General features: G+C 43.7%; 1 protein-coding gene across 1 annotated transcript; it reads left to right on the forward strand.

The window, feature by feature from the left end:
* The first annotated feature begins 459 nt into the window (after positions 1-459).
* NDUFC1 (NADH:ubiquinone oxidoreductase subunit C1) lies at positions 460-5,750 on the forward strand. The gene is made up of 4 exons (XM_049885260.1): positions 460-569; positions 1,487-1,590; positions 4,304-4,383; positions 5,480-5,750. Exons 1-3 carry the CDS (start codon positions 503-505, stop codon positions 4,361-4,363), a joined length of 231 nt encoding a protein of 76 aa, XP_049741217.1. The 5' UTR covers positions 460-502; the 3' UTR covers positions 4,364-4,383; positions 5,480-5,750.
* The last annotated feature ends 8,076 nt before the right edge of the window (positions 5,751-13,826 follow it).

The raw sequence follows: 13,826 nt of genomic DNA on the forward strand, positions 1-13,826 counted from the left end.
TTAAACGGATTTTGGGAACTGTAACTTTTTTTCACATACAAAATGTTTGACTTCCTTGGAATCATCTGTAAATTGAAGATAATAATCACGGCATGTCATGTGGTTATTTTGAAGAGGAAATGAGACCATGCATGTAGTGCATCAATGCGCAATGCCTGGAACACAGAACCCAGTAAAAATGGTAGTCATTCGATACACTTCGTTTTCAGTTTTCTGGTTCATGCAGGAAGATCGTAATAAACCTCCTGATGAGGACCCCCAGGAAGGGGGTGTGAAATAAAATTGCAGAAGACAGAGAAGTGGATGAACTACCTTTTAATCATTTCCTTCCCAACCCCAATTTACAGGGAGAAAACTGCCGCCAGGGGAGCTGGGTTACCATCCTTACCTAGGATTCTCTTGTAACACCGGCACGGGGATCGCGGCCGAGGCGCCGGCGAGCCCTGCGCTTCCGCCCGCCAGGGGGCGCTCAAGCCGGGGGAGGCGGAGCCCGGCCGGCAAGATGGCGCCGTCCACGTTGCTACGCCGCTTTTCCCGGCTGCTGGCCCCGGCCTGGCTCCCCAGCGGCCGTGAGTGTCCTTCCTTGCACGGCAGACCCGACTCGCCCCTAGGGCTAGCCCTGCTGGCGAGGGCGGGGGCGGCTTCGGCTCGGCTTAGCCCTGCCGTGACCTTCGCCGGCTCTGGGCCCGGAGCCCCCGCCTGCCGCCCCCGCGCGCCCCGGCCCTTGCCGGTCACCCCCGGCTGCCGCCCCCGCGCGCCCCGGCCCCTGCCGGTCACCCCCGCCTGCCGCCCCCGCGCGCCCCGGCCCCTGCCGGTCACCCCCGCCTGCCGCCCCCGCGCGCCCCGGCCCCTGCCGGTCACCCCCGCCTGCCGCCCCCGCGCGCCCCGGCCCTTGCCGGTCACCCCCGCCTGCCGCCCCCGCGCGCCCCGGCCCCTGCCGGTCACCCCCGCCTGCCGCCCCCGCGCGCCCCGGCCCCTGCCGGTCACCCCCCGCCGGCCCACCTCCGAGCGCTCCCGGCCCCTGCCGGTCACCCCCCGCCGGCCCACCTCCGAGCGCTCCCGGCCCCTGCCGGTCACCCGTCGCCGGCCCACCTCCGACCGCTCCGGGACCCTGCCGGTCACCCCCCGCCGGCCCACCTCCGAGCGCTCCCGGCCCCTGCCGGTCACCCCCCGCCGGCCCACCTCCGAGCGCTCCGGGACCCCTGCTGGCTCCCCACCGGCCCTCCTGCTGGTTCGCTCCTGAAGGGGCGGGGAGGGCAGCCCCTCCTGGAGGCGCCGCTCCCAGCTCCTCCGTCCGCGCGCCGCGCCCCTAGACGAGGCTGGGGAGACGCCCTGGGGCCGGGCTCCCCTCGGATCTGCTTCCTGGGCTGTTGAAGTGGGGGCTGAAGGGAGAATGAAATGCGATAAGACAGGCGAAAATGTTCGGATTTTTCTGCCAGGCAGTAAGTTACAGATTTACGTTCTGTCTCTCACTGTCCCCTTTCAGTTTCAGCTCGGTCAAAGTTCTACGTTCGAGAGCCGCCGAACAGCAAGCCGAACTGGCTGAAAGTGGGCCTGACCTTGGGCACCACAGCCTTCCTGTGGGCCTATGTGAGTACCTCACTGTCCTGAAACCCCAGTAGAGTAGGCGGAAAGAAGATCAATGTGACAGATTCTCATAAAGTTGCAGATTTAGGTAATTGCTAATAACACAAAGAAAATCCCAGGAAGGCCTAAAAAGAAATATTAAAATTTCACTGGCCTAGAGAAAGTATGATGGGGCTGAAATATTTGTCATTCATTGTTAAAAGCATGGTTTTGTAAAGAATGGCGACTTTATTAAGTATTAATTATAGTTTTAGTTTTTAATGAGGATTGAGGATTTTATGAAAGCATTTTTTTCAGCTGCCACAGGGACAAACCAATAATGAACAAGCTATGCAAATTCAATACCGTTAGACTTCCGAAGGAGCCCAGGTGGTGCAGTGGTTAAGAGATCGGCTGCTAACTAAAAGGTCAGCAGTTCGAATCCACCAGCCGCTCCTTAGAAACCCTGTGGGGCAGTTCTGTGCTGTCCTGTAGCATGGCTATGAGTCGGAATCAACTTGAGGGCAACTAGTTTGCCCCCTTTTTTTTTTTTTTTTAAAGACTTTTAAACTTCCAAAACATTGGGCTTTAATCAATGTGTGTAATAAATGCATTGTTGGAAATCGTACTTAGTGTGTAGCAGCCTTTTTTTTTTTTTTGAGTCTTTCTGTATTCTAAGTGCTTTACATTAATAACTTAACCTTTTCAATAACAATGTGTGGTAGGTACTATTATTGTTGCCCTTTTACAGATGAAGAAACAAGTTTAGAGAAATTCCTTTGCTGAACCTAGTTCTTGCTGACTTCAGAGGCCACAGTATAGACCTGTGTGAAATACTGCCTCTCTACTAATAAATTTTTTAAGTTGACTCAAAGTAACAGCATTTAAAGTTTTTGTTTTGTATCTAATGTATTCAGTGCTTTCTCCATTGCCTTCCACCTCAGCTCTTGGATCTCTTATCTTTGATTTTCTCATTAAAGTAGTTCAGATCTCTGGCATGGGAAGGGGTAAGAGATGTTGAAAATCACTTACCGCTTGATAAGAGTAACCAATCCTTTTCAGTGTTTGTTATAATGAAATTTTATACATTATTAATTTGAGTTAGGGTTTTTTAATAGAAGAATCTTGATTGCTGCTGAGGGCACTAATGATTAAAATTGGATCTTCAGTTGCAGTGACCATCATCCAGTATTAGCCATCGTTCCAGCTGCATATTCTCTCAGACAGTAGTTGTCTAAGAAAGTGGTTGTCCTCCACAAAATCTAATTAGTACACCTATAGTTTGGGGGTGGGGTTGGTCATTCACTCACAGCATCAGACTTCTAAAGTTAGAAGTATAACACACACCCACCAACCAGCCTGGATCCTATTTAATAACCAAGTTTGCTGTGTCATATGTTGATTTAGCCCCTCTGTGCTAGGGCATTCCATTATATTTATTACTCACTGAATAAAGTAATACAGCAAAAGTTGAATCCAAACCTTAAGGGTTGCCTTCTCAAACTTAGTATGCCAAATTGTGCTGAACACGTCTACAGCGTTCATCGTTTTTGGACTTTTCAATTTCTTAGCCTTTTATTTCTAACTAGAATAGTTGTAATTGTTTTATTATCTTTTTTTTTTTTCAGTTGTAGTTTAGGTGAAAGTTTACAGCAGACGTTAACTTCTCATACATAAACTTATACACATAGTTTTGTGATATTAAGTTGCAATTCCCACAATGTGACAGCACGCTCCCCCTTTCCATCCCAGGTTCCTGTCTCATTCTGCCTCTGGATGGGAGCTGCCCATTTGGTCTCGTGTATCTGATTGAACTAAGAAGCACACTCCTCATGTGTATTTTTTGTTTTATAGTCCTGTATAAGCTTTGTCTGAAAATGGGCTTTGGGAATGGTTTAGCTCTGGGTTAACAGAGCGCCTGGAAGCCATAGTTTTGGGGGTTCTTCCAGTCTCTGTCAGACCATTAAGTCTGATCTTTTTACGTGAATTTGATTCTGCTCTGTGCTTTTCTCTCCCTCTGTCCAGGGCTTTGTTGGGTTCCCTGTTAGGGCAGTCATTGGCGGTAGCCAGGCACTGTCTAGTTCTTCTGGTCTCAGGCTGGAGGAGCCTCTGGTTTATGTGGACCTTTAGTCTCTTGGGAAACCCTGGTGGCATAGTGGTTAAGAGCTATGGCTGCTAAACAAAAGGTTGGCCGTTCGAATCTACCAGGTGCTCCTTGGAAACTCTATGGGGCGGTTCTACTCTGTCCCATAAGGCCGCTATGAGTCAGAATCGACTTGATGGTAATGAGTTTTGGTTTTTGGCTTTAACCTCTTGGGCTAATATTTTCCTTGTGTCTTTGATGTTCTTCATTCTCCTTTGCTGCTTTGCTCCAGGTGGGCTGGGACCAATTGATGTATCTTAGATGGCCATTGGCAAGCTTTTAAGACCCCAGACACCACTCACCAAAGTGGGATGTGGAGCATTTTCTTAATAAACTTTGTTATGCCAGTTGACCTAAATGTCCCTCAAAACTATGATTCCTGGGCTCCAGCCCCAGCTACTCTGTACCTCAAAGTGTTTGGAAGTGTTCAGGAAACTTCTTTGCTTTTGCTTTGGTCCAGTTGTGCTGACTTCCCCTGTTAATCTATTATTATCTCTTGCAAAATATCACAGGATACACAAGTAGCGTCAGTAGCCTCGTCTTTAAGTTGCCAGAAAGATTTCATTTCTAATTTTAATTTTTACCTACTTCTAGCTCATCAAACAACATAATGAAGATGTTTTAGAGTATAAAAGAAGAAATGGGTTGGAATAAACTACTGAAATACCAACATAGTAAGTGTTCAGTTTTATAGAATGAATGGATTATGCAAGTTAACGTGACTTCCTTTTAGATCATGGATTTTGATTGATTGTCTTTTTATTAGGTTTTTGCTTTTCAGCATCCATATTTCTGTTTGTGACAAATTTATGAATACTTAACACCTTGACTCTTAGCATCTTTTAACATAATCATTACTCTTTGGCTTTTTGTTCAAAAGAAGTTGTGTTTAAGAATGAGAACAAAATCATTATTTTCTTAAGCAGTACTTACACATTTCCTTCAGGCACTTATTTTAAGTTACAGTTATTGTGTGTATATGTTGTAATATCTGTTTGACAAATTCCATACTTGACTGTAAATTCCGTGAGGGCGGGAACCATGTATATTTCATTAATCATCATATCGGCATCTTCCCCAATGCCTGGCCCATCTAAGACCTTAATATTTGTTGAATGTATAAGGGCAATAGTTCTGTTTTCTTTTTTTCATGAATGACACCCAGTTGGAGAATTCCTGGTAAAACCTAGCTGCAAACAAGATTGCATACTCTGCCTAGTCTGTGATATAAAACAGAGAGCTTATTTTATATATGTTCTAGGTGTATTTCTGAAAATGCTTGAAAACAAATCCTATAACTGTCCTTTTGTAAAGTAAAAAATCACTCTTAAAAAATCTCAATTTTCATGGATTAGGTTGACGAAAGTAGGTAACTTTTATCTGCTGGATAATAAACATAGTTATCACTAACATTCACTTTTTTTTTTTTTTTCATATTTAACAACTCTCAAACTCAGGTCTTGGGGGTTTGACTGACTTTTGTTTTTTCCGTTCCACTGATTATCACCTTGCCCATTTCACTATTTCAATCAGTGAATCAAGAGATAAAAATTAATACAGTTTTAAGTAGAAACCAGATGCTTTTACTAAAGAATAGTACAATAAAATATTTCTTGTTGAAATTTAAGGAAAATGAAGGGTTGATATTCTGTGGATTTGTTTTCTAAAAGTTCCTTGATGCTGTAAGTTGAATTATTTAGAGTGGTCTAATTTTAATATTTCTGCTGGCTAATGCTATAGTGTTTGTTTTTTTGTTTTTCTTCGTTATAGGTATGCTCCGTATAGTGATTACAGCAATACCTCTGGATTCACCAATCTTTTGATTGTAAATGAGAGAGAAAAAGTTTTTGTGAATGTATATTGTCAGCATTTGTGTGTTGCATCATTAAGTGATAAAATAAAAATACATCTGTATTCTTCAGAAAATGCATATTGTGATAACTAGCAGAAAATGTTCATTCTAAGGTATAGTATTGAAAGTATTTCCATATGAAAGGTACATTGTGTTAAATGTGCAAGTTGAAAAATTTAATCATTAAACAATTTCAGTGTAAATTCAGTCTGCTACCTAATGTTGAATACTTGGAGTGATTTTTGTTACTTTCATCATCTGATAATAGAGTCAGCAGTAATTGAGGACACATTGGCAAGAAAACTTCGTATGGAAATGGATTCAGGAATCACTACTGAAGTGATTTACTGTTTGTCTTAGTTATCTAGTGCTGCCATAACAAATACCACAAGTGGATGGCATTAACAAATTCTTTCACAGTCTAGGAGGCTAGAAGTCTGAATTCAGGGCGCCAGCTCCTGGGGAAGGGTTTCTCTCTGTTGGTTTTGGGGGAAGGTCCTTGTCATCAATCTTCCCCTGGGCTAGAAGCTTCTCAGCACAGGGACCCCAGGTCCAAAGGTCGCATTCCACTCCCGGTGCTTCTTTCTTGGTGGCATAAGGTCCCTTTCCTCTCTGCTCAATTCTCTCATATCTCAAATTGCCCGAAGATACAACCTAATCCTGTAGATTGAGTCCTTCATTAACATCATAGAGGTTAGGATTTACAACACATAGGATATTCACATCAGATCATAAAGTGGTGGACAACCACACCACAGTGGGAATCATGGCCTAGCCAAGTGACACCCATCTTGGGGGGACACAGTTCAATCCATAACACTCTTTATAACAACTTTAAATTTCTAATCAAAACACTTATTCTTTATTATGTTGGGGAGATAGAAATTATTACCGGAAATACAAAAGAGCCCAAATATTGTTTTCTTCTAGAGGAGCCCTTTGGTAGGTCATAGAGTAAAGGCAAGTCCTATAACCAGACTGATTATTTTTGGCAGCATTATAAACCCAAGACCAGAAAGGCCATATATAAAGAGAAGCCTGTTGCATTTCAGACACTAAGTGGAAAAAAAGGTCTACCTGATTTTGATTTAATAAACTTGCCTGTGATTAACACATATTCTATCTGTACCCTCTTTTTTTTATGGAAACTCTCTTTTTACATTATTACCAAAGGAACCATCCTGCACCATCCTTTGACCAGAGATAATTCTAAGTCCTCTGGAAAATGATTCTTGCTCAGTCCAGCTACTCTTGAACTGAGAAGTAAATGCAGCAACTAAGGCTGTGGCCTTTTCTTTACAATATGGATCAGGGAAATCAGAAGGCCCAGGTACAGTGAAGTGCATCCTAAACTCAATAATTGAAACCTAATTTAAGCTATGGTGGTGCAGTGGTTAAGAGCATGGCTGCTGACCAACGTTCAGCAGTTCCAATCCACCAGCTGCTTCTTGGAAACCCTATGGGGCAGCTCTGCTCTGTCCTATAGAGTCACTATGCATCAAAATCAGTGGCAACGAGTTTTTAACTCAAGCTGTGCTAACCTAAAAAAGAAAAATCATTATTATAAAGATACAGAGTGACTCAGATCCCAAGAACAGAAATGCACCAGGGCCCAGGAATAACGAGCCTGGAACTCAAATAAGACTCCTGCTCTGTGTATCTGTTCATTTTCTTTCGTTGTACTTGGCTTCCCCTGCAATTGGTCTATTTTATGCACCTTGCGGGGATCATTCAACAATGCAAATAGGGTGCATAAAGCCACCCAATAGGATAAAGTGACCTTTCGGGAATTGGTCAATTACTATGCACGTTAAATGGCTGTGACCTATCAAGGGTAAACAAATAATTTTTTTTTTTTTTATAAGAATCAGCACAAAGCTGGTTCCTATAGGTGAAGGTTAAAGATGTCCCAAATGCCTTACTTTTCCAAACTGCTGTACCACTCCATCACCTGTAACATAAACTACTTCCCTCTCACTTCAGTACTCTCTCACTCACCTGTTTTGGGGTTCCCTAATTGGCTGCAACGTTTCACAAAACTCATAAACCATTAAAGGAAATGGCTCATGTGGCTGTAGAGGCTGGCAAGTCCCAAATTCGTGGGTCAGGCATAGACTTCTTCCTGGCCCTCAGTCTCTGCCCAAAGGCACTCAGCTTTCTCACTCTGTGGGCCAGGAAGCCCACTGCACCATCTCCTGTGGGTGTCTGCTGCAGGTCTCTGCTTTGGTGGTGGTGGGCTCTCCTCTCAAATCGGCTCTTAAGGCAAAACTGACCAATTCCCTCGATAGGCTGCAATTTGCACAGCCCTACCCAATCACCTGGGTAGAAGTCACAAGACCATGGCTAGGAAGGCCACACACAAATATAATCACACAGCGAAGGGGATCGGTGGATGCTGGTCTGGTGGAAGGACCACGATTCGCAATTGACAAGAAATAGGCTTACACAAGAGGCAGTTACACAGAGGTTGAGAGGGACCTCACTACCATCAAAAGGAGCCTGGAGCACAGCATGTCCTTTGGACCTGGGTCCCTGTGCTGATAACCTCCTAGATCCAGAAGAGAGCTGTAACACTGAAGATGGCAAGAGATGGCACAAGACTGCACAGCAGGACCAGCAGCAGCAGCAGCACAAGGTGCAAGGCAGCTGTAGTGGGCTTACTGACCACTGAGAGCAACCTGAGCACCTCTGGGCGGGAGGCATAGTGGCTGGCAGAGTGGGGTACCTCCAAGCACTTGTTGGCAGAGCTAAAGAGGTGTAACATTTGCCCAAGTAGCGCAAAGGCCAAAAGAAGGCCCAGCAGTGGGCACGGCCACAGAAGCTGAAAGCTGTCTTGGTTGGAAGCTGTCCTGATTGACTGTTCCTGTCTTCTGAATTGTATCCTGTTACCTCCACATTGATCCTGATCCTGAGTTGTAGCCTGTTATTTCCCTAAAAACCTCATAACTGTGAGTATGGTCTACGAGTTCTGTGTGGCCAGTGCAGGGCTTCCAACTGGTTCATTGCGGTTCAAACCCCTGCTAATAATCTGCATTTCTAACAAGTTCCAAGCGATGCTAATGATGCTGGTTAGGGACCAATATTGAGAAGCCTAGTAGAGCAGTGGTTCTCAAAGTTTATTACACACAAGAATCACCTGGGGACCTTGTTAAAATGTAGATTCTGGCTCAGCATACATGGAGTGGAAATACAAATTCTCAGTAGGGTTTCGAGCAAGAAAGAACGGATTTGAAGTCCTGGGCCAATGCAACAAATTACTGAAGCCAGCAGAGAAGTAGAGACTGCCAGGGGAAGACAATGGGTGTCAGATATGGTGAAAAAATTTGAGGTGTGTCTGACCTCAACCTCACAGGAGTCAGCTTTGGATGACTCTGACTCTCATCCCTCGTCTTAATGTTAGATGAGGTCTGAGGTCTGACATTACTACAGCACAGTATCAACGAGGTGGTCACGTAAATTACTAAGTTGCCATAGAAAAACTGAATGAACTAAGGTCCTGGTATAAGAAGTGTTAGGGAATCTCATGTTTATTTTACTACAGAAGAGGAAGTGAATAGATTTTAGAGTACTGAGTGACCTCCAAGAATACACTAAGAATATTTAACAACTCGATTACCCATTCCCCTTCATTTTACCTAAATATCTTAGGCCATCAAGAGTGCTTATCAGGACTTTTAATTTCCTGCCAATTTGTCTTCGCAGATATACTTCTAAATTGTTTCACTTTATACCCATATTGATCTGTTGAAAAGTACAGATTATAGCCTAAAAATTAAGTGTAAAGAAAAACAAAGCAGTTTCTAATTTTCTATGGAATCTAGGAAATCACTCAGTCTTTGAGAATTGCTTTTAATTATATAGCACCTAAGCCTCAAATACATATAATTAACATTGCCAATAATGGACCTGCACAGTATGTTTCCAGACTAATAGATCGTCGTCAATGATCACAATTAAGTGGAGGTCATCTGAAGTAGGACAAGTTATCCCTGCCCATAGAGTCTTGTTTTCCTAAGCAGAGTAAGAAAAATGTCAAGGATGCACTCAAGGGCAGCATTATAAACAATGTGAGTAATGGCTAGGAAACCACTGTCCAAGCCTCACACTCTTCCGTAGCAAAAACCTAAGGTAAATTCTCTCGGGTTTGAGAGAAACCGCTTGCCATCGAGTGAATTTGACAAACTGTGAAATGAAATTTGCCATCAATATGGAAAGCCACATATCCTATGGGAGCAGTAGAGTTGGTAGAAAATTGCCTTGATCTGAAAAGCATGAGCTTTTAACTAAGATAAAGAATCTAGAGAAGTGGCACTATTTATCTCACAGTTCTATTTTATGTTTAGATTTTTTAAGTTCTCGAATGCTAATATTAAAAAAAAAAAAAAAATTCTCCCAGAACGTGAGCAACTTGAAAGCTGCTTTGTCCCTGTTGTTGTTAGCTACTGTGAAGTTGGCACCTGACTCATGGTGTAACACTGTTGTGGTAGGGGCATCTGACCTCCTCTAACTTCACCAGGCAGGAGGAGAATCAAGGTTAACAGCCCGAGGCTGATTCCTTTGAGGCGGAGGTCAGGCGTACCTCCTCTCTCCAACCTTTTTTAGCAATTCTAACACCAGCCATCCCTCCCATGGCATTCTGTACTTCTCTGCTGAGTTCCATACTTCATTGCAATGGCCACACAGAACTTACAGACAATACTCACAGTTATGAGGTTTATTAGGGAAGTAACACGTTACAATTCAGGATCAGGAACGAGTCAGGATACAGTTCTTTGGCCAGGACAGCTTCTCGGCTATGCCCACTGGCAGGCCTCTCCCTGGCCCTTGGCCCCTAGGGCCTCTTGGGCTGACCCAGCCTCTGCCCTGCTTGGGTAAGTGTTACAAAGCTCTTTACCTCTGCCAGTAAGTGCCCGGGAGCACCTCACTCTGCCACAAGGCCTCTTCCCTGAAGCCACTCAGCTCGCTAGCTACATGGGTTGGCACGTCCCATGTGGGCTGGAAAGCACACTTTGCCATCTTGTGCCAGTCTCATGGGTCTGCTGCTTTTGCTGCCGCTGTTTCTCTGCCACTGCTTCTTCCTGTCTTGAGCCATCTCTGGTGTTAGAGCTCTCTGTTACCTGGGTCTAGAAGGTTCTCAGCACAGGGGCCCCAGGTCCTAAGGATGCATTCTGCTCCCAGCTCTTCTTTCTTAGTGGTAGTGAGGTCCCCCTGTCCACCTTTAAGATGGCTCATTTTAAGTCTAACAGGATGGTAAAAATGACCAGTCCCCTCATTAGAGTTCCATATACCTTGTTTGCATGATCCAACCCTCACAAAGGTGCCATACGCCTTATTTGCATTATTAGAAAGCTATCCAATCCCCCTGGTGGGCCACAAGCACTTCATTTGCATATTCCCACCCAGTCATTTGGTGGGAGTTACAAGGCCATGGTGAGAAAGTCCATATAAAAGCAATCCATCGCATCACACATGGCAACCCCATGTATTACAGGGTAGAACTGTGCCATAGGGTTTTCTTGGCTCTAATCTTTACAGAGAGGAGCCCTTGCAGTACAATGGTTAAGTGCTTGGCTGCTAACCAAAGGGTCAGCAGTTCAAACCCAGCAGCTGCTCCGTGGAAGAAAAGACTTGGCAATATGCTCTGGTAAAGATTTTAGCCTAGGAAACCCTACGGGGCAGTTCTACTCTGTCCTTGACGATTGCTATGAGTTGGAATCCACATACAAACTGAACCGAACCCATTGCTGTCAAGTTGATTCCAACTCACAGCAGCCCAATGGCACATAGCAACACCAATTTTAGAGAAGCAGGTCACCAGGCCTTTCTTCTGTGGTGCCACTGGGTGGGTTCAAACTGCTGGGTGCATTCAAACCACCAGCCTTCACGTTAGCAGCTGACTGCAAACCACTGGTGCCACCCAGGCTTCTCTTTGTTCATACTGTACATTTTTATACACAACAACCATGATGATTCTCCACATTTAGTGATTATTTAACATATGTCTCAAATCTTAAAATAATTCATGTTTGACAAACTTTTTCTTTCAGACTGATGAGTTTTTTTTAAACAAACTGCATTTTTAATACTAACACTCAGCATTATCTACTTTGCCAAATATGATACCCCTACTTTTCAGAGAAAAAACAGTAAAGAGAAATTGGAACTTTATCATATGGGATTTTAGGAGGAGGATAAAGTGAAGAGAAAAATAACAGAAGCAAGTAAGTTTTGGAGTGGAAAGGCTGCTTAAAAGGAAAGTAGGTGAAGAAAACTTAGAAACTTCTGATATAATCATGATCTCTTTGTCCGTTTTACTTTTTCAGTAAGTGTCAAAGAGTGTGGACCAGGTATATTGATTGTGGAATGGGAGAAATTATTTTCACACCTTGCATCTCCCAGCTAGAATGGCCACCTTCATCCTAGAGGACATGATAAGCTCCCCATTGGATCTTGCCTACTGATAAGCGATGATGGAATACAATGAATCCCATCATGTGCTGCACTACGAAGAGGGTTGTAAGGAGCCTTAAGCTTCGGTTCAGGCTGGAAGTCAAAATCTAGTACTGCCTCCTCCAACTGCCTGAGCACATTTCATACCTAATGTGCTTTAAAATCCACATCTATATTTTACAGGCTCAGAGCACAAAGTCAGAACAGGTGTTTGGCTCTGAAACCCATGCTTTTGACTAGTCTTATATTATCTTGATTTTTTTTATATGCAACACAGGAATAATCAACATTGCCCCACCTACTCCTTGGGATTGTTAAGAGAGTGAAGTACAAAATAGATGTGACAATACTTTGGGAAAAGTTTGCAAAGCCCTGTATGAATGTGTGTTATTTTTGCATTGTTTACACTACATTGGCCTTTGCCAAAGTCTTTAGATTGCTTTATTATTGATATGTGGTCAGATATTTCTGATCTCATTGATGTTGGCCTTTGCAGCTAACTTTGAGAAAAAATGTTGATTCTATGTCTCTGTAACCTTAAACTATAACCTCTGTGAGTCACAGCAGAAATTCGGTCTTGTTCATGGGAAAGTGTCCTGGAACTGTGCCGAGCGCTTAATAGATGTTTGATAAATACTCGTGAAATAAATGGTAATGAAGCCCCAGCATCTAGCACTGCCCCTAACATATTGTAGGCATTTCGACATATAGATAGTTCAACTGACAGACTGGGTGACTGCTGTGGAAACGGGGGCTGATCCAGAAGACCTCAGGCCACACCAGACCCTGAGTCTATAACTGAATTCCAAAAGGGAGCTAAAAATGGGATCCTGGGGGCCATCATCACTTACAAATGTTTACTCAGAAAGAATCCTTTTTCTTAGGGATGTTTGGGGTTTAATGGTTATATCATATTAAATACCAATATAATGCATGCATGAATTCATTTCAATGGATTTGCTGCCTTTGGCTGTTTTCTTTCCCGGGCAACCTAGTCAAACTTCAGCTCTAAGTCCAACAAGGAATGAGCCGCAGTAGGAGATTTGGCTTGGTTTGTCAGTTTATCCTAGTTGCTGGCAGCTCATTAAACATTCTACACCAGTGAGATAGCTAATAGCCAGATACCAGAGGGTGTGTACTTGATGCTGGTCAAATATAACCTGTACTCTGCATGTTGCTATTTTCAGGACTACCAACTTCTTCGTGAAGAGTCCGGGTCTAGCCCCTCTTTGTGTTGCTTGGGAGTCTAAACCTGACCCCTCATCAACTATAGTTACCTAATTGCCCTTGTTAAGTGCTTAATCACCAAAAATCTACTCTTCCTAGGTATCTAAAAAACCATTCTGATCATTGGCTTGTACTCTGCGTGTGAAATATGTTAAATATTAGAATTGGGTTCAGGAATAGAACATCTGGGAAATATTTAAATCATTCACATAGCAAAGAAGCAAATATTGTGCCAGGTACATGCAAGAGAACTTGGAGCTGGAAAAACTATGTTCATGCCCTTTATTATTATTATTTTTCATAACCATCAATAAGTCCCAAGACCTCCTCCATGCCACCCACTGTTGTCATTTGCTAAAGGGAATAACTTATCTCTTTTACAGGGTTAGAGAGAGGATGAAAGGAGATACTACAGGTGAAAGTGCTATATAAACTGTCAAGTGCCAGTTATGGATTGAATTGTGTCCTCTAAAAATATGTGTTGAAAATTCTAACCCCTATGCCTGTGGTTGGAGCCCTGGACGCAATGGTTAAGAGCTCAGCTGCTAACCAAAAGATCGGCAGTTTAAATCCACCAGCCACTCCTTG

Source organism: Elephas maximus, chromosome 5, assembly GCF_024166365.1.
Source record: "Elephas maximus indicus isolate mEleMax1 chromosome 5, mEleMax1 primary haplotype, whole genome shotgun sequence".
Lineage (NCBI taxonomy): Eukaryota > Metazoa > Chordata > Mammalia > Proboscidea > Elephantidae > Elephas > Elephas maximus.